General features: G+C 41.5%; 1 protein-coding gene across 4 annotated transcripts; it reads left to right on the top strand.

The window, feature by feature from the left end:
• Positions 1-1,741: 1,741 nt before the first annotated feature.
• On the top strand, positions 1,742-19,493 carry LOC115139752 (snRNA-activating protein complex subunit 4-like). 4 transcript variants are annotated; one of them, XM_029677490.2, is made up of 25 exons: positions 1,742-1,899; positions 2,246-2,380; positions 4,023-4,063; positions 4,145-4,250; positions 4,369-4,400; positions 4,532-4,672; positions 4,776-4,901; positions 6,544-6,622; positions 6,749-6,830; positions 8,644-8,745; positions 8,961-9,033; positions 9,129-9,293; positions 9,560-9,710; positions 10,006-10,112; positions 11,868-11,962; positions 12,122-12,213; positions 12,320-12,405; positions 12,495-12,956; positions 13,351-13,440; positions 13,847-14,027; positions 14,170-14,240; positions 16,494-16,550; positions 16,698-16,737; positions 17,216-18,858; positions 18,951-19,493. In XM_029677490.2, exons 2-25 carry the CDS (start codon positions 2,260-2,262, stop codon positions 19,050-19,052), a joined length of 4,245 nt encoding a protein of 1,414 aa, XP_029533350.2. In that variant the 5' UTR covers positions 1,742-1,899; positions 2,246-2,259; the 3' UTR covers positions 19,053-19,493. The 4 variants fall into 4 exon arrangements, with proteins under 4 accessions (XP_029533350.2, XP_029533352.2, XP_064882587.1 ...); XM_029677492.2 differs by having other exon boundaries at positions 1,742-2,380; XM_065026515.1 differs by lacking the exons at positions 1,742-1,899; positions 2,246-2,380; positions 4,023-4,063; ... (2 more) ...; positions 4,532-4,672; positions 4,776-4,901 and adding an exon at positions 5,217-5,245.
• Positions 19,494-20,957: the final 1,464 nt, after the last annotated feature.

The following is a 20,957-nucleotide window of genomic DNA, read 5'->3' as shown; positions in this document are numbered from 1 at the left end:
TGGGACCTTATATTGACAGGTGTTTGCCTTTCCAAAACATTTTCCACAGGTGGACTCCAATCAAGTTGTAGAAACATCTCAAGGATGATCAATGGAAACAGGGTGCACATGAGCTCAATTTTGAGTCTCATAGCAAAGGGTCTGAAAACGTATGTAAATAAGGTATATATATCCAAATATGTTGTTGTTTTTTAGGTGCAAAAATGTTAATGCTTTGTAATTATAGGGTATTGTGTGGAGAATGTTGAGTTAATTGAATTGTTATAGCGATGTTTTCATTTAATCCATTTTAGAATAAGGCTGTAACGTAACAAAATGTGGAAAAAGTCAAGGGGGTCTGAATACTTTCCGAAGGCACTGCACCACGACTAAGGGCTGTTCCTTGTACGACGCAACTCGGAGTACCTGGACACAGCCCTTAGCCGTGGTATATTGGCCATATATCACAAACCCCCGAGGTGCATTATTGCTATTATAAACTGGTTAGCAACGTAATTAGAGCAGTTAAACTAAATGTTTTGTCATACCTGTGGTATACGATCTGATATACCACGGCTGTCAGCCAATCAGCATTCAGGCCTCGAACCCCCCAGTTGACAATGATAAGCATAGCGCTTAAGGGAAGTACCAAAACACTTCTATATAGGGGAGGCGCATGCAAGCAGATGAGGAATTTGGCTAGAATGGAAGAAATGGTATTGTAAAAACTGCAAAAGAGTGAATGTAAACCAGGAAAAAAACACACTACCCTCCCCCTGTGCCCAATAAGGTTGAACTGCTCCAGGAATTTGTCACAATCGTGTGGTGGCTTTGATAAGCTTGTGCTGCAACAGAGAGGAAGAGAGAGGCTGTCTCCCTCTAGCATGTGGCGTTTTTTCAGCGTTTCGCCCACCGAAGCATTCGTTTTTATTTTTTTATTTTATTGAATATCCAAAACATACAATATACTTGCAGTGAAGCCGCTCAACAACTACACCACACCAGTCATCCAACAGACTCCCATTCAGAGCGACACACAGAAACATTTCCGGTCAATGCCTTGCTCAAGGGCACGTCGACAGATCTCCCACAAGGCAGAACACTCCCAAGATTTTTGTATGGAGGGCAACGAGAGTTGAATTGGTAAACAAAATAATGAATGGCTTATTTGCTACATGAGGTTTATTTGCAGTAATAGAAGTTTCATAATGCTTACGTTATGAGTTTACTGACATAAGTAGGACACGTGATATCCCGGCAACTTTGAGGAAAAAAACATTTTTTTCGAGTTGTCTATGTGTAGTCATGGATTGAGGCTAGTAGCATACTAGCATCTCTCCCATTGGATTACATGCGTCAACAACCGTTATCGAATAATCAAGAACTGATTACAATAATGAGATGTATTCACCAATCAAAATCAAGGATAGGCGGGAGCTGGACAGCCCACCGTGCCTCTGTGGACAACGACTCCCATTGTTATAGCGAAGAGACATGTGATCTTGTCAGTATATCGATAATCTTTGTCTTCAACAACGGAGCGACTCTGTACAAGGCTGTGACGTTTACTGTGATACCCGCGTTGCATTGTGGGTATTTGAATATTGCAACCTACCATTTGATTATTTTAATCAAGTAATAGTATTTGAGTAGGAATATTCGGTGAATATGTGTCTAAATTGTTTATGCATGATAAACAATAATATAATTTTAAAAACAACATAAACGTTGATTCTTTCACAGTTGCATTCTGGGAAATATGTTAATATTCCAGCAGTGTCGTTTGTAGCACGTAGAGATCTTAAGTGAAATAGGATGTCAGACAATTTCATTGGGACTTAGCAAGTTAAATATATTTGTTTCTACATAATATTTTATGTATAACATAAGACACATCTGTTAACTTGGATGACAGTCTTGGTAAGAAGCGTTTAGCAAGCTTTCAGATGCTCCTCCTGGTCAAGACTGCATGGCTAGCTAGCTAGCTACATTAGAACACTTTTGACTGCTGAAGTTGAGGGACGTTGTTTTTTTGCACGTTGGGTTTAGTTCAGGTGTTGTTTGCTAGTTACTAAGTTACGTTAGCTACCTGCAAATGTTGTGTTGCTGCTCGCGAATGGGTTTGGATTCCAGCACGCTCCCCCTGCTTGCTTTCAATGTTGTCAGCTAGCTACTGTAACGTCCTGTATTTTCAATGCATATTGTCCTATAATAAATTGATCCCTGGTTTTGTTATCATTCATTTTACATTGTTTTTTTTTTAAAGGTGTCTCATCCATTATGTCCTCGGATGACCTTCTTGCACAAAGGGAGAAAGTCGAACGCCAGATTTTGGTGCTCGAGCGCAGCCTTGGTCCCGAAAGCAACTCCATTGAACTATCTTCAGACAGTTGTTCATCTGGTGGGTATCTGAAGTATATTAAAGCAGTAAGTTAGGGGTGCGTGTGTAAAATCATTAGGGAAGCCATATTACAACCTATGTGTTGTGATAACTGCGTTGTTTGCTCTATAACCCTGTTAATTCATATGCCTTGCGACCATGATATATTTATCTATACACACACACACCAATGTAATGAAACAGGCAGGGAGCAGGTTTCGAACCCTCGACCTTCTAGCCCGAAGTCCAGTGCGGATATCGACTCTGCCGCTCGAGCATGCTTTTGTGGCACAGTCGATAGCTCACTGGGCTAGAAGGTTGAGGGTTGGAGTTCTGCCCCCTGCCCGTTTAATTATATTGGTGTCAGAAGTGATCGGACCTTGCATCCACGACAGTGCGTGTGCTTGGTCGGTGAGCGCGTTCCTGTAAGATTTAGTCGCAAGCTAAGTTAATATTCCAGCAGTGTCGTTTGTAGCACGTAGAGATCTTAAGCGAAATAGAATGTCCTTTGAAAGGAGGGAGTAGTGTAAGGACCCTGGGTTTATAAGCTCTGATATCGACTCTGCCGCTTGCGCATGCTTTTGCGGCACAGCCGATAGCGTGCTGGACTTTGGGCTAGAAGGTCGAGGGTTAGAGACCTGCTCCCTGCTGTTTCATTACAATATCTAGTAATGGCTAAAATGCTTGCTCACTAGCCTAACTTCTATTGATGGGCAACGTTAGCTAGTTAACATTAGCCTTCTACAGATTGAACTCCAGGGCAACAACAATGTATGAATTAATGGTTGGATCCGAATCGCCATTATAATCATTGACCAGTACGAAGAATTAATTAAAACCACAAGTCCAAATCCCTATCCCCATGGCTAATTTAGGAAAGGGTCAATTCTAGCCAGCTAGCCACCGGAGCACAACAACACACTGATGCAACTATTCATGGTTTTCTGTCAATGAGGTATGCTCTCAATGGGATTTGATGGGAGTGATGCCAAATCCAAGCTGGCTTCCCTTGACACTTTTTTTGGTGTGCCAGGACCATTCACTGTTGAGCTCGCTCAGATTAGCTCAACACTGATTGGAACATTTTGTAATACATTTTTGGTCAAAGGAGGCCAGATGCTCGCTGGCTTCCCATGCCTTCAATGTTAAGGGCGACAACAATGTCATACTCGTTTGGACCAGACCGTATCAGATAGATGACTTCCACGTAGAGAGACAGAGGGGCGCTTTTTCACTCGCTTGGATGCTTTCTCTTGTGAAGTACATTCAGCCTCTTGCGAATTGAAGAAAAATGATGAAACACAGAACTATTATGTTTATTCATAATTTTTTTGGGAGGGGGGGGGCGGGGAGGTTGTTTCTGCGTTATTGTTGCAGTGAGCTTACAGAGAGAGACCCTGACCCCCAGTTTTTCAGAAGTTATCAATCTAGGTTTCGTCTATGGGTAGTATTAAATGTATAGCAATTACAAATCATTGACATGAATGGGAACTTCCATTCTATGAATTCTATTTCTATGCTTTTAATCCTATCGATAACTTGAAAAACTGGACCTTAGTCTAATCATAGAATGCAATTTATTCTCCACAACTCCTTGGTTGTGTTTGCTTGGCTAAGGGCTTCCTAAATGTACTTTAACATTTTTATTTTTTACTGTTGTCAGATGATGGATCAGACGATAATGCATCTCAACCAGAAGATTTGGTAAGACTCATTGACATCACCAATAGTACCTCGTGATTTATCTCAGATGAATTGAGAAATAATGTTAACCTGCTCTTCTAGGGTCCTCCAGGGGACCTGGAGGCAGAGCGGGAGCAAATACAGAGAGAGATTGAAGAGTTGGAGTGCACTCTTGGCCCAAATGCATCTAATGCTGAGATTCTGTCAGGTAGCCATTGCACTTGCCTTGTGTTCTTTAAACAGGTTATGCATTGTTTCATGAATATGTCTTCCTGCTAATATGCATTTCTACCACATGTGACTTCTTTTATAATGTGTTGAAACAGATGAGGATGTCCAAGGAAGTGAAACAGAATCGGTTCGTATTGATTACCATTTTCACTATTCTATGACTCCAGTTTTCAGTTTATCACATGATGTAAATAATACAGTATGTAAAGTAAGGTGTCTGTAAAATGCCTGCCCTCTCCTATCTCCCACATCTGGTAGAGCAAAGAGGACAGTGCTGAGGAGCTGGATCTACCCCAGAACACAGATACATGTCTGCAAATGAACCTTGTTTACCAGGAAGTGTTGAAAGAGAAATTAGAGGAGCTGGAGCGACTGTTATCAGACAATCAACACCAACAAGTAAGAGGCCAACAACTAAAAGCGTACAGCTATTCTTAAAGGTGCCGTATGGAATCTGTTAAATGAAGTTGTGCGATGTAATAATGTCCGTCTTTCCATACAGAAAGAGATTATGACTCAGCTGTCTGCCACAGGAACTCCCCAGGCTACCACATCTGGACAACCCACACTGAAGCTTTTCTTGGGGAGCTTTCTGAAGCCCTATTTCAGAGATAAAGTCACATGTCTGGTAGGTATCAGACTGCAGATTCAATACAATATGAGCAGGGTCAGGCGGATATAGCCTTGGTCAAAGATACAGTACCAGTCAAAGGTTTGGACACACCTATTCATTGAAGGGTTTTTCTTTTTGACTATTTTCTATATTGTATTATAATAGTGAAGACATAAAAACTATGAAATAACACATGGAATCATGTAGTAACCAAAAAAGTGTTAAAGAAATCAAAATATATTTATATTTCAGATTCTTCAAAGTAGCCACCCTTTGCCTTGATGACAGCTTTGCACACTCTTGGCATTCTCTCAACCAGCTTCATGAGGTAGTCACCTGGAATGCATTTTATTTAACAGGTGTGCCTTGTTAAAAGTTAATTTGTCAAATTTCTTTCCTTAATGTGTTTGAGCCAATCAGTTGTGACAAGATAGTCCTAATTTGTAAAAGACCACATCCATATTATGGCAAGCACAGCTCAAATAAGAAAAGAGAAAAGTCCACCATTATTTAAAAACATGAAGGTCAGTCAATCTGGAAAATTTCAGGAACTTTGAAAGTTTCTTCAAGTGCAGTCACAAAAACCATCAAGCGCTATGAAGAAACTGGCTCTCATGACGACCGCCACAGGAAAAGAAGAACCAGAGTTACGTCTGCTGCAGAGGATAAGTTCATTGGCGTTACCAGCCTCAGAAATTCCAGCCCAAATAAATGCTTTTCAGTGTTCAAGTAACAGACACATCTTCACATCAACTGTTCAGAGGAGACTGTGTGACTTAAGCATTCATGATCGGATTGCTACAAAGAAACCACTACTAAACGACACCAATAAGAAGAAGAGACTTGCTTGGGCCAAAAAACACGAGCAATGGACATTAAACCGGTGGAAATCTATCCTTTGGTCTGATGAGTCCAAATCAGAGATTTTTGGTTCCAACAGCCGTGTGTTTGTGAGATGCAGAGTAGGTGAACGGATGTTCGCCGCATGTGTGATTACCACCATGGAGGTGTGGGGTGCTTTGCTGGTGACCCTGTCAGTGATTTATTTAGAATTCAAGGCACACCTAACCAGCATGGCTACCACAGCATTGTGCAGCGGTACACCATCCCATCTGGTTTGCGCTGAGTCCCACTATCATTTGTTTTTCAACAGGACAATTACCAAACACACCTCCAGGCTGTGTAATGGCCATTTGACCAAGAAGGAGAGTGATGAGTGCTATATCAGATGACCTGGCCTTCACAATCACCGGACTGCAACCCAATTGAGATGGTTTGGGATGAGTTGGTCTGCAGAATGAAGGAAAAGCAGCCAGCAAGTGCTCAGCATATGTGGGAACTCCTTCAAGACTGTTGGAAAAGCATTCCAGGTGAAGCTGGTTGAGAGAATGCCAAATGTGCAAAGCTGTCATCAAGGCAAAGGGTGGCTACTTTGAAGAATCTCAAATATAAACTGTGTTTTGATTTGTTTAACACAATTTTTTTGTTTACAACAATGATTCCATATGTGTTATTTCATAGTTGTGATGTATTCACTATTATTCTACAGTGTAGAAAATAGTAAAAATATAGAAAATCCAGGAATGAGTAGGTGTGTCAACTTTTGACTGGTACTGTATATCTCCATGTTTTTACATTGCCTCTCCGATTCCCACAGGGCCCACCTGCTAATCCAGAAGCCAGAGAGAAGATGAGTAAAAGGATTGGACCTACTGACGACGTCAAGATGAAAAGATGTGAGTACAAAAATAATAATTGTTAGACCTTAGTGGTGATGTCACATAACAAGGGTGCAAGAAGCACAATCAGAATGTGACGTGGCGTCTTGATTACTTTTTAAATTGCCGGTTTTGTATTTTCAGGGGAAGGCTGGCAGAAGACTCTGCTGATAAATGCTGTCATGAAAGACAGCACGAAACGCATGATACAGCCCAAGCTGTCCAAGTAAGTAAAGAGTAAAGGGTTGTTTTCCCCTGAAGAGTATTTTATAATTTTTTTAATTCATCATGTACAGTGCCTGTAGAAAGTCTACACCCACTTGAGCCTATGGAAGCAGAATCGATAACACAAATTTCAACTGCAACATTTGAACATTTTTCACATTTTGTTGCTTTTTAAAGTCGGATTGAAATGGATGTGATTTTCTTTTTTTGGGGCATTGATCTACATAAAACACACCATAGTGTCAAAGCGAAAAGAAAATGCATTTAAAAAAACAAAACATAAATAACTCAAGTATAGTTGTTGTATAAGTATCACCCACCTTGTTTAGGCAAGACTAAATTAGTTCAGAAGTCAAATTTGGCTTAAATCACAAAAGTTATATGGATTCTGTGTGAAATAATAGGGATTAACATGATTTTTAAATGACTACCTCTGTCCTTCATAAATCCAACATCTGTAAGGTCCCTCAGTCAAGTATTGAGTTTCAAGCACAGATTCAACTACAAAGACCAGGGAGATTTGCGAAAGCCTCATAAAGAACGGCAGTGATTGGTAGATGGGTAACAATAACAAATCAGACATTTGAATATATCTTTAAGCATGGTCAAGTTAATAATAATAATAATGATGTTGTGGATGATATATTAAACCACCCAGACACATACAGTTCTAAACTGAGCTTCAGGACAGGAAGGACATTTCTTAGGGATGTCACCCATGAGGCAATTAGGTGATTTTAAAAAGGCTACAGATTGTGGCTGTGATGGGAGAATTGAGGATGGATCAACAACATTGTAGTGACTCAAAAATAATGACCTAAAATACAAAAAGAAAAATATGCAGAATTAAAAAAATATTCCAAAACATGAATGTGTATTTAACGAGGCACAAAATAACGCTTTGCCTAAATGCAAAGCGTTATGTTTAGGGAATGTTGGTGGCTGCATCATGGTATGGGTATGCTTGACATCAACAAAGACAGGCAAAAATCCTAAAGGATTTTTTACCCCAGACACTGGGAGAGGAATTCACCTTTCAGCAGGACGATAAACTACAACACAAAGCCGCACCTACACTGGACTTGCTTACCATGAAGACAGTGAATGTTCCTGAGTGGCTAAGTTACAGTTTTGACTTAAATCTTGAAAATCTATAGTAAGACTGGAAAATGTACGTCTAGTCATGACATCTTGGCAGAGCTTGAAGAATTTAGAAAATAATAATCGGCAAATATTGCACAATACAGGTGTGCACGAGCTTTGCACACTTGCTAAAGGTTTTTCTAACATGTATTGACTCTGGGTGAATACTTATCTATTCACGCTATATTAGTGTTTAAGTTTACATTCGTCTTTAAAATTCAATTTTTTTTTCTTTTACTGACATTAGAGTATTTTATGTAGGTCATTGACAAAAAATTACAATTAAATCGATTTCAATCTTCCTTTGTAAAGCAACAAAATGCCCAAAAAAGTGTAGATGGATTTTGAAATGGTCATGTGTTATTCGCTCCTGTGCTTTTCAAAATGTAGCAAAACTTCTGATTTTTACACAGGGTGTATGAAATGTAGCTTAACATTTATTGAGGATTGGTGTCGGCCCATCTGGAGGCTTTAATAACTGAACGTTCTACTCTGGCTGAAAATAGTAGTGTAGACCTACTATGATAGCTGTTGTATTTCATTTCTTTGTTTTGTGTTTTCAAGCACTTTGAGATTATTTCTGTAAAGAAAAGCACTGTAGAAATTGAATAGATTAGGATTATTAACCCAATGGCTTTCATGAATGACATGAAGTTTCTTTTGTCTCATAGGGTGGAATACCTTACACAGAAAATGGTCAGCTCTGAAAATGTGGAAAAGCAAATCCTGCGGAAACAAATCACTGAAATTGAAAAGGACATTGAGGCCATCAGGTGATTACCGTCATAACTCTTTAACTCTTTAAATAATGATCTAGCCAGTTAAATCCAGATGCGTCAGGTTATCTTGTCAGACAGGTCTGTTTTGTTCTCACTTAACGCAAAGCTGTTAAATGGATTTGAATTGTTTAATCAATATGTATTGTCACGTTCATTCCTGAGTCAAACCATTGCTGTATGACTGTTTCCGGATCTGCTTTACCTTGCAGTGCACTGAAGGAGGATGAGCTGATGGGTGGCCGCTATGATGACCATGATTGGCAAAAGATTTCCAATATTGATGTGGGTTAAGTAACTTCGCCCCCCCCCCCCCCCCGTTTGTTTTCCTATTGTTAAAAAGGCTTAAGTGTTGACTCTGAAATCGTATTCCTATCCAGTTTGAAGGCATCCGTGAAGCTGAACACATAAAAAGCTTTTGGCAGAACTACCTGCATCCCTCCATTAACAAAGCCAGTTGGAAGGAAAACGAAATTGAGATGCTCAAGAAAGTCGCTTTAAAACATGGGCACCACAACTGGGATCTGATTGCTGATAAACTTGGGGTAAGAGCAGATGTATAGTATTGGCCAATCATGGTCATTACCCCTTCCTATCAGTGGGATCCAGAGGCGTGATTTCCAGTCCTGATTTGCACAGTTTGATTGGGCTTTGCTTAGAGATAAGTGCCTGAACGGTTAAAGTTTCTCGGTAGTAGGTAGATCAAGTGTAATTCCCCAAACGTCTTAACACAAACCATTTCTTTGAATGTGTAAACGATTCGGCGTTATCCATTCTGAACTCATGTCCCCCCCCTGTCTGTCACACACAGACCAACAGGACAGCCTTCATGTGTCTCCAGACGTACCAGCGCTACATCTGTACCGACTTCAGGAGGAGGAGGTGGGGCGGCGTGGAGGACGAGATCCTTCGAGAGCTGGTGGAGAAGATGCGTATCGGGAACTTCATCCCGTACACCCAGAGTAAGTTCCAGCCTCCCAGTGTACACCCTGGGGTTTTACGCATGAACATGTTTTTTTATTGTTTGTGCACATCGATGACGGCTGTTATTATTGATGTCCCCTTCACTGTTATGCTCCAGTGGGGCGAGAAGCTCTCGGGATACTACTTACTGTCCACTGCTCTAGTCTACTAACTAGTTTCTCTACACAAGCTGCTTGTTCAATACAAGATACTGTAGCTTGTCATTGTAGTGCGTCGTGTGTTTGGTTCTGGCAATTTCACTTGCTTTTTCTGTGATTTTCTGTTTTACTCCAGTCTCCTATTTCATGGAGGGCCGGGATTCATGCCAGCTGATGTATCGGTGGACTCAGGTTCTGGACCCCACCCTCAAAAAAGGCTATTGGTCTAAAGAAGAAGATGAGGTATGGTCAGGAGGGTTTGTGGATTTTTTTGTAGGGAAATTGATTTGATTCATCGAATCTGTTACAAGGGCAGTTTGAGATGTGCTGATATGTACACTACCGTTCAAAAGTTTTTGGGCCACTTAGAAATGTCCTTGTTTTCCATGAAAACATACATGAAAGGAGTTGCAAAATGAATAGGAAATATAGTCAAGATGTTGACAAGGTTATAAATAATGTGTTTTTTTAATTGAAATAATAATTGTGTCCTTCAAACTTTGCTTTCTTCAAAGAATCCTCCATTAGCAGCAATTACAGCCATGCCGACCATTTGGAATTCTAGTTGTCTATTTGTTGAGGTGATCTGAAGAGATTTCACCCCATGCTTCCTGAAGCACCTCCCACAAGTTGGATTAGCTTGATGGGCACTTCTTACATACCATACTGTCAAGCTGCTGTCAAGCTCCCACAACAGCTCAATAGGGTTGAGATCCGGTGACTGTGCTGACCACTCCATTATAGACAGAATACCAGCTGACTGCTTCCTCCCTAAATAGTTATTGCATAGTTTGGAGCTGTGCTTTGGGTCATTGTCCTGTTGTAGGAGGAAATTGGCTCCAATTTAAGCGCCGTCCACAGGGTATGGCATGGCATTACAAAATGGAGTGATAGCCTTCCTTCTTCAAGATCCTTTTTGCCCTGTACAAATCTCCCACTTTACCACCACCAAAGCACCCCCAGACCATCACATTGCCTCCATGCTTGACAGATGGCGTTAAACACTCCTCCAGCATCTTTTCATTTTTTCTGCATCTCATGAATGTTCTTCTTTGTGATCCGAACACCTCAAACTTAGATTTGTTTGTCCATAACACCTTTTTCCAATCTTCCTGTGTCTGTGTTCTTTTGCCCATCTTAATCTTTTCTTTTTATTGGCCAGTCTGAGATATGGCTTTTTCTTTGCAACTCTGCCTAGAAGGCCAGAATCCCGGAGTCACCTCTTCACTGTTGACGTTGAGACTGGTGTTTTTTGCGGATACTATTTAATGAAGCTGCCGGTTGAGTACTTGTGAGGCGTCTGTTTCTCAAATTAGACACTAATGTACTTTTCCTCTTGCTCAGTTGTGCACCGGGGCCTCCTCCCGCTCCTCTTTCTATCCTGGTTAGAGCCAGTTTGCGCTGTTCTATGAAGGGAGTAGTACACAGCATTGTACGAGATCTTCAGTTTCTTAGCAATGTTCTTGGCATTTCTCAGAACAAGAATAGACTGACAAGTTTCAGAAGAAAGTTATTTGTTTCTGGCCATTTTGAGTCTGTAATCGAACTCACAAATGCTGATGCTCCAGATACTCAACTAGTCTAAAGAAGGCCAGTTTTATTGCTTCTTTAATCAGGGCAACAGTTTTCAGCTATGCTAACATAATTGCAAAAGGGTTTTCTAATGATCAATTAGCCTTTTAAAATGATAAACTTGGATTAGCTAACACAACGTGCCATTAGAACACAAGTGTGATGGTTGCTGATAATGGACCTCTGTACACCTATGTAGATATTCCCTAAAAAATCTGCCGTTCCTGCAACAATAGTCATTTACAACATTAATGTCTACACTGTATTTCTGATCAATTTGATGTTATTTTAATGGACAATTTGATGTTATTTGAATGTGTTTTTCTTTCAAAAACAAGGACGTTTCTAAGTGACGCCCAAACTTTTGAACGGTAGTGTATAGTTATTTGATAATATAAGTTGTGCTCCGATTTTTGGTTGTTGCAGATGCTGCTGAGCGCAGTGGCTAAACACGGGGCGGGGAACTGGTGGAAGATCCGTCAGGACGTGCCTGGCAGAAATGATGGCCAGTGTCGGGACAGGTGAGGACTAATATGGACTGATCGATAGAGCTAATACATTGACCAAACCCTCACCACATTCCCTGACCATTTCCCTGTTGGCCAACCCATTTTAGTTAATTCAAACTTAAAAAGTGTTAGAACATACTGTCACTGACAAACTCTTGTTTTACCCTGTAGGTACGTGGACGTCCTGGTTGGGAACGTGAAGAAGGGGCCCTTTGACGAGAAGGAAAAGGCACAGCTCAAACGATTGGTGGAGAAATATGGACGTAGGAACTGTTATAGAAAGCTGACTCGCACAGAAACTATATCAAAATAATCCATTGTCTTTCTTGATAATAATCGTCTAACGGTTCATTTTGTCCTTTTTTATAGGTAAATGGTCGAAGATAGCTGCCGAGATTCCCAACAGAATTGACTGCCAGGTCCTTCACCAGTGGAGGAGAATGACCGGGTACAAGGTCAGTGTTGACTATGTAGCGTTCATGTCTCTCTCAACTCAATCTGTGACACTGGACACAGTTAATTCTTCTCTTGTTTTTGTAAACAGCCCAGAGAGAGGGACAAAAGTAAAAGAGCATTGCAGCGAAGGAGAAAGATGGCGGCTGTGAGGAGCATCAAGAGTAAGCCGATGAGGCTAGACGATGATGAGCACTCAAGCTCCGACGAGGAGGAGAACGTTGAGATTGAGTTTATGGACAGTGACGACGAGAAGCAACAGAAGTTCATTGAACCGCACTGGTCTGATCAGGAAAGTGACATTATCAAAGACTACACCCAACCAGACATGGAGCAATGGATCCCCGTGCTAGAGAAGGAGTTTGAAGGGCTGGGGAAGGTGAGGAGCATGATGGTTGAACGGCCTAGCGAGAACACAACGCAAGAGCAGGCAACGACGGATAGCCAGGATGCGGCACGCAAGGTCATAGTGGTACGTTCCACTATCCTGGACCGCTTCGGCAAGCCTGCTGCTACTGTCATCGGACAAAACCCCCCAATCCTAGCAAAGAAGGTACCGGCATTTATTTATTTCTAAACAATCATGTGTTCCACCATTATGTGTTTACCTTAAAGCACATTTTCAAAACCTGTCCCTATTGTCATTTTGTTCCTAAATAGCACTCATCATAACGCATACTGTGGACCTGCATCGGTAACCATAAATATTTACTTAATCAGTGTATCACAGAAAAGGATCATTAAGCTAGGCAGTTAACGTTAATCAGCGGTTTGGAGTGTGGCTTCAATTACACCGTGCTCATTTTGAAGTGGGCGTCACTGTTTATGACCTCCTGAAATAGGATGATGATTTTAGAATATGTTGGAAAGTTAGCAAGCTAACCCATTGAGCCGGCTTTGTGACATAAAGTAGCATGTGACGTTCTCTGTATGTGTTCCTTCTAAAGGATTACAACAGTGACCTGGCCATGCTGAAGGTGTGCTACGGAGAGGTGAGAAACCTGATCGCTTGGAAGAAAACCAATGCCAGAAAACACGTAAGTCGCCAGGTGACACTCTCCTTGTGTTGAAACGGGCGTTTCAATTGCTTTAAAAAAAAATCCAAAACAAAGCTGTTTCCAGTGGGTACATTTTTATTCATTTGTCTGTATACATTATAATAAAAATATGTTTTATTATTATTATTATTATTATTATTATTATTACAATCCATCAATGCATCTGACCGTTTCATACAAATACGTAGATATAAACTGTTGAATCAAGGTTAGAAGGGAGTGAACAAAATATGTTGTCATAGTTGTGTGCTCAACGCTTTAGTTGCATGGCCCATCCAGCTCAATCTATGACACAGATTGAGCTTTGTTAATACAGAGGTCTTCTCCTTGTGAAGTCTGTGATTACAGGTCTTCTGTTTTCTATCCCATGCATTTGTCTCTGCAGAAAAACAGTGGGCCTATCAGCGGTGACCAGGGGACAGCCCACAAGTCCTCAAGACAAAAGGAGTCCTCTGCCAACAGTGAAACCTACGTCACTCTCAACTATTCCCTTCAGTTGGCAGTCACTCCCTGGGTGGGCAATGTGCTTACGCCCCCACCACCCTCTTCAAACAAGCGCCGTGAAGGTACTTTACAAGATGTCAAGGCAATAAGTCACAACTTCTCTCTCACTTGTAGAAAACGACAATTTGCATTTTGGTGGTTTCATAATGGTTCTTTCAGGACTGAACCGATGACTTGATCCTATGATCTCTTGTTGTTTTTTAGCGGACATGGTACGAGAGAGAGCAGAGAGCATTGGACTCACCAATAGCCCAGTGTTCTTGTTCTTTCTGCAGGTAGGGAATGAACCCACAAATATAACACTTTCTATGAATGGGCACAATTATGTGATTTCATATTATGCCAGTCAGGTTTTACTTAAGGATGCAAGCTCCTAGGCCAGCGTTTCCCAAACCAGGGGTCGAGATTGCCTGATTTGAAAATGGATATAAATAAAATAATAAATAAATAAAATTGTGCTTGGTTCATAGAACCGGGGTTACGTCAGTGGTTGTGGTTGTAATAAACGGGGGGGGTTATGTTTTCGTCCTACAAATGTGGCTCTATATTTTGAACCGTTTAAGCTACAAAATATTATGACCCCAACACAAGACTCAGGAACACATTCACTGAGTGTACAAAACATTAAGGACACCTGCTCTATCCATGATATAGACTGACCATGTGGAAACTGATCCCTTATAGATGTCACTTGTTAAATCCACTTCAATCAGTGTAGATGAAGGAGCGAAGATGGGTTAAAGAATGATTTTAAATCCTTGAAACAATTGTTGACATGGATTGTGTATGTGCGCCATTCAGAGGGTGAATGGGCAAGACAAAATATTTAAGTGCCTTTGAACGAGGTATGTTAGTAGATCGGTTTGTGTCAAGAACTGCAACGCTGCTGTTTTTTCTTTACCCTCAACAGTTTCCCGTGTGCATCAAGAATGGTCCACCACTCAAAGGACATCCAGCCAACTTGACACAACTGTGGGAAGCATTGTAGTAAACATGGGCTAGCATCCCTGTGGAATGCTTTCGACACCTTGTAGAGTCCATGCCCCGACAAATTGAGGCTGTTCGGAGGGCAAAAAGGGGGGGGGGTGCAATTCAAATATTAGGAAGGTGTCCTTAGTGTTTTTTGTACACAGTGTATATTTACCCACAAGCCAAGCAGGACTCATTAGGACAGAGTGAACAGACCAGGCACTAACTCGGACTGGGGGGGGGGGGAAATAACATCAATGATGTTCTTTTCTACACAAAAGATCATTATAAATTCTTGCCTGATGATCGTCTGTAATTCCCAATACCTTTCTGATGCATTTCAGTCATTTAAACCATACTACCTTCGTATTGAAATACTGTACTGTCAAAAGTAGTGTCAGACTGATTTGTAATAGACTGAATAGAATTCAAAAGTAAACTTTGGCTGTTGATTACATTCACTTTTTTATATTCAAATGGTGTCGTGGGCCAAAAAGCTTTGCGATCCCCTGATATAGGCCTATGCAGATATTCTGGCCAGTATAGCAACATACACTACCGTTCAACAGTTTGGGGTCGCTTAGAAATGTCCTTGTTTTTGAGAAAGACGCCTCACAAGTCTTCAACTGGCAGCTTCATTAAATAGTACCCGCAAAACACCAGTCTCAACGTCAACAGTGAAGAGGCTACTCCGGGATGCTGGCCTTCTACCAACACATCCTCCGAGAGCAACTTCTCCCAACCATCCAGGAACAGTTTGGTGACGAACAATGCCTTTTCCAGCATGATGGAGCACCTTGCCATAAGGCAAAAGTGATAACCAAGTGTTTCTCGGGGAACAAAACATCTATTTTGGGTCCATGGCCAGGACACTCCCCAGACCTTAATCCCATTAAGAATTTGTGGTCAATCCTCAAGAGGCGGGTGGACAAACAGAAACCCACAAATGCTGACAAACTCCAAGCATTGATTATGCAAGAATGGGCTGCCATCAGTCATAATGTGGCCCAGAAGTTAATTGACAGCATGCCAGGGTGGATTGCAGATGTCTTGAAAAAGAGGGGTCAACACTGCAAATATTGACTCTTTGCATCAACTTAAAAACCTTTGACACTTTGAAATGCTTGTAATTATACTCCAGTATTCCATAGTAACATCTCACAAAAATATCTAAAGACACTGAAGCAGCAAACTTTGTGGAAATTCATATTTGTGTCATTCTCAAAACTTTTGGCCATGAGTGTACACTGTATTTCTAATCAATTTGATGTTATTTTAATCTCAAATCTTTTAATCTCAAAAACGAGGACATTTCTATGTGACCCCATACTTTTGAAAGGTAGTGTACAGGAAAGATTTTCTTTTTTTCTTTATTGGCATATCAAGAGCACATGACTAGTTATTATGGTACACAATTAATGCGTAATAACATCAGCCCAGAATTTCTGAAAAAGGTTAACTGATTATAATACCATATTTTGAAGCCGTTGTCAGCGATCCTGATAGTATGACCAATATATAATGCATTGCTCATTTTCTAATGTTTTGATCTGAAACAGGTCCTCCGTTTAGATGCAGAAGGCTGTAAGCAGATCATTAAAATGCGTAACAACCAAGTGAGTATAATTTACTATAAACAAAAAGTTCTCCTACTTTACAACCTTCATACGGTTTTACATTTTTGCATCTAAAGTCATTTCTACTTATAATCAATTTGAACAGGGCTTATTGTAACAATTGTGACGTCAATTTATCTGTTTCAGGCTGTACACCTGGAAAACAAATCTTGGGAAGCGAAACAGGGTAACATTATATTTGTATATGGCCTTGAATATGTCGTACCCTGTGAAAGTGACGGTCACTTCCGCTGTACTTCCGTATCGTTTACCATGCTGTTTTGAATTGGCTTCGTGATTGTGTAATGAAATTCATGTTAACGCTGTCAGTTATAAAATGGTGTGTGTTTGTAGAGGAACTTCTACAAGATGCCTTTTATGAAGTTCTGTGCTTGAAGACCAGTGCGCTACGTCTTTGGGCATTGAAGACCATTAACATTTTTTTTTTAAATACGTTTAAAAACTACAGTGCTGAGGGGCAGTCACTTCCTGGTTACTTTCGGTGTATTTATACCACCCAAAATAACTTATACATTAGCTAAGAGACTCAGTACTCAGATCAGTGATGGTCAACTGCACAGTATTTTTTAAATTTGTTTTAAATACATCTATTCATCGATATTACATTTTAATGTAAATACCCCTGTTTTATTTACTTTTTCTAGCTTCATTGAACACCCCTAAGCCACGCCATGGTCCCAGAACAGTGGCCAGTATGCTAAACCAGAAGGGAAATGAGCAGCAGAAGAGGAAGCAGAACAGTCAACTTGTGATGATGATCCCTCAGACCTTTGTCATTGCACCGCCTGTAGTACAGTCCATCCCACATCCTGCGGTCCCCTCCACTCCAACTTCCAGACAACAACTCATGCCTTCCGCACTTACCCAACTCAGACCCTCTACCCCCAGCCGACCTATACCCTCCACACTTGGTCAACCTGTACTCTCTACCCCCAGCCTACCCATACCCTCCACACCTGGTCAACTTATACCCTTGACCCCCAACCGACCTATACTCCCTGCTCCCCTTTCCATCCAATCCTCTACTACAATAGACCGGGTGAATGAGGAGGCTAATGAGAATCATTCAGGGAAAAAACGCAATCGTAAACCTACTGAGAAAGCACAGGCCCTCAAGGATGCTGCGATTGCTAAAAAGTCAGTGGAAGAGTCACCCAAACGCAAGAAAGCCCGTACCAAAGAGTGCCTAGTTGTCCAGCCTTCTAACGTGGTTATGTCCCCTCCACAAACTGCTTGGGTCCTGACACCCATTGGACTTGTGCCAATCAGTGGCATTGGCATCCAGATGACACCTCAGAATCTACCACGAAATGCTCTTGCACCTGCTTGTCCATCTCCTATTATTATCAACCAGCAAGTCCCTCTAACACCAAATGCTGCTGCAACACAAGCCTCTTCCAATATGACCTATGTCTGCCCATCTCCCTCTTCCCCTAAAGACCCATCTGCCCTCATGGTATCTCCTGCCTCATCCGTAGCACAGGGAACTGCCTCCCCATCTGTAAACTCTCTCTCCACCTCCATTACCATCACAAGCAACACTGCTCTAAGAATGACCAACCCAGTGAAACGCATGAGAATAACTAACCCAGTCATGCAGACTGTGGCAACCACTTGTCCTCAGTTCAATGCAGTTTCACCTGTTCCCATGAACATGGTCATCTCGGCTCCCATCAGACCGCAGACTGGCCCTCCACAGACTTTAGTCCTCAACGTCCCTCCAGGCTCCCTTCCAACCTCATTCCCACAGGGAGCCCTCCGAATCGTGCAGCTTAACCACCCTAAAAGTGTCCCTCCACCCCGCAATCCGGAGCTAATGCAGTTTGATCCCAACCTGATGTTCATGGAGGACCCGGCACAAGTGAGAGAGTGGTTGAGCGGCAAGCGAGGAGTTGCGCTTCCGGATTTGGGCGTCACTCTGCCCTACTTACCCCCTTTTGTCAGCAGTCTTAATGCCCTCTCGGGTCTCCTGAAATGTAAAAAGACATTGGCAGTTCGTGCAATGCAGCTCCTACCCCCAGAGGAGAAAGAGAACCAGGAAGAACAGCAACAGGTAGCTGCAGTGCGGAGCTTTGTGGCAGAGCGCTTTAGCCATAACCCAGGCTACCTGCTCCTGAAGGCTCGCTTCTTGTCCTGTTTCACCATGCCTGCTCTTTTGGCTACTATAAATCCGGTGAAACTCTCCAAGTCCCCCACCCCGGACCACGGTGATGTAGAGGAGGAACCTTTCAGGAACCATCCAGTGGAACAGACGGATACCGGGTATGAACAGCCAACAACACTCCAGGTGAGTTCAGTCTCAAACCATGTGTTCGTAAACACTGCCATGCCGTCCTCCTCTCACTGAACCGCTGCGCTTGTGTTATGCTTTTTTCTCAGGCCCCTCTGCTAAGCACAGACGGAAAAGGACCTCCTGCCACCTCCTTCTCTGGAATCACCACAAGAAATAAAAGTCGCTACCTCAACACGGGCACAGAGTAAATGGAGTCGTTTTGGAGTGACGTGTGGTCTTATGGGTTAACCAGGTTTTGTGTTTGAAAGTTCTTGCCAATTTTGTGATGTTACTGGAATTGATAGAAGATGGCAGTGGATAGCTGTATTCTATGTCACTCAGTACAGAATAGTTCAGACTAATTTTAAGCTGTCGAATTTGCACTAAACCAGTGGTCACCAACCTGTTCTGAGTCAAGATCACTGAGTCCAAATGCAAGCCGATCTACCGCTCATATTTTAAATAAACGTGACTTAAGAAATGTAAGCCTACGCAACATTAGCCAGTTAAAAACAGATCTGTAGCCATGAAGTTAGTGCAGTAGGCTATAGGTCCCAATACATTATCACTGCATATTTGTTCTGCTTGAATTGCCCTGGCAATGTTCTTCTCAGACCATTTTGAAAATAAATAAATATATATAAAACACACATTTGCTATATAATCACACTGGTAATAGATCATTTGTTTGTGAGGCACAGCTGAGTGAGCAAAATTTGCTTTTATTTTTTTACTGGACTGATGGCCTGCATCCGATGGTCAATCTGAGGAGAAGGAGCAGCTCTTGAGGCTTCCTCTCACCCGACTCGCCATCCCTCCGCTCACCTGCCCTCTGCTGAGAAAAGGGGACACAGTCTTCCAGCTGATGGCAAAAGTCAAGTTGCACTGCATTATTTCTGCCTCGTGCACAAATTAATGTTACTCCTATGACCAGAGAAAGTGAAATATTCCTCAATATTAAAGACAAGCAGCTAATAATAACACAAGCTTATCGGAATGCTTTTCTATACTCATTCATTGCAGCTGCAGTGCTGATTGTGGGGAGATTGGAAGTAGGGGGAATTCTATGATGGCTTATAAAAGTGTTGACAGGGCTGAATAACTTGAACATGAACTTATAAAAACTGCAGCTCTTTGCTGTACATGTTGAGTCTATTCATGGTTTTTAAATCTGACAGTATCAACTTTGCTGTGAGTTCAAGGCTTCTTTTTACAGTCTTCACAAGGACACTAGACTTTGTGGTCTGAGCTATGATTGGTCAGTGGCAGGCCTATCGGTTCACTTGATTTGCTCTACCTTCAGACACGGCAGGGTAGCCTAGTGGTTAGAGCATTGGACTAGTAACCGAAATGTTGCAAGTTCAAATCCCCGAGCTGACAAGGTACAAAATCTGTCGTTCTGCCCCTGAACAGGCAGTTAACTCACTGTTCCTAGGCCGTCATTGAAAATAAGAATTTGTTCTTAACTGACTTGCCTAGTAAAATAAAGGTTAAAAAAAACAAAACAAAAAAAACATGAAATTGTTAAAAATGGGAACACAGTCTTCCCTGTGCTAGGGCTGCTGAATCAAGTGCACCTACTGTCAACAGTGGGGAAAAAACAAATAGCATGGCTTAGTTTTTAACGATCGACCTGTTGGTGACCACTGCACTAAACTAATGGTTCATATTTGTACTTGTTTTTGTTCATAATTGAATTTTTCTTATACATATTGTGAAAAGAGAAAGTTATGTTGACCTGTACATATTTTGTAATAAATCATTCTACTTGTTTAAAAATAAATGTCTGGATCTTCAGAGCACTTGGCTCAGGTTGACCGTCAATGTATTTGCAGATCACAGTCCATTTACCCATTTTCATGGTCCATAATATACTGAACAAAAATAAACGCAACATGCAAAAAGGTCAAAGTTCATATAAGGAAATGGTGTAAATTTACATTTATTAGGCTCTAATGTATTTCACAGATACCTTTCAAAGAAAGTAGGGGCGTGGATCAGAAAACCAGTCAGTATCTGGTGTGACCACCATTTGCCTTATGCAGCGTGACACATCTCCTTCGCATAGAGTTGATCAGGCTGTTGATTGTGGAATGTCCCACTCCTCTTCAATT

This window comes from Oncorhynchus nerka, linkage group LG13 (genome assembly GCF_034236695.1).
Source record: "Oncorhynchus nerka isolate Pitt River linkage group LG13, Oner_Uvic_2.0, whole genome shotgun sequence".
NCBI classification, from domain to species: Eukaryota; Metazoa; Chordata; class Actinopteri; order Salmoniformes; family Salmonidae; genus Oncorhynchus; species Oncorhynchus nerka.
The sequence above is the reverse complement of the archived record's forward strand: the minus strand, read 5'-3'. Positions and strand labels throughout refer to the sequence as shown.

Bases quoted from the DNA above. Each gene is read 5' to 3' on its own strand.
- LOC115139752 (XM_029677490.2), top strand. From the start codon at position 2,260: ATGTCCTCGGATGACCTTCTTGCACAAAGGGAGAAAGTCGAACGCCAG. The intron at 8,746-8,960 runs GTGATTACCGTC...TTTACCTTGCAG, and splicing joins AAGGACATTGAGGCCATCAG to TGCACTGAAGGAGGATGAGC. The intron at 12,214-12,319 runs GTAGGAACTGTT...CCTTTTTTATAG, and splicing joins ATTGGTGGAGAAATATGGAC to GTAAATGGTCGAAGATAGCT.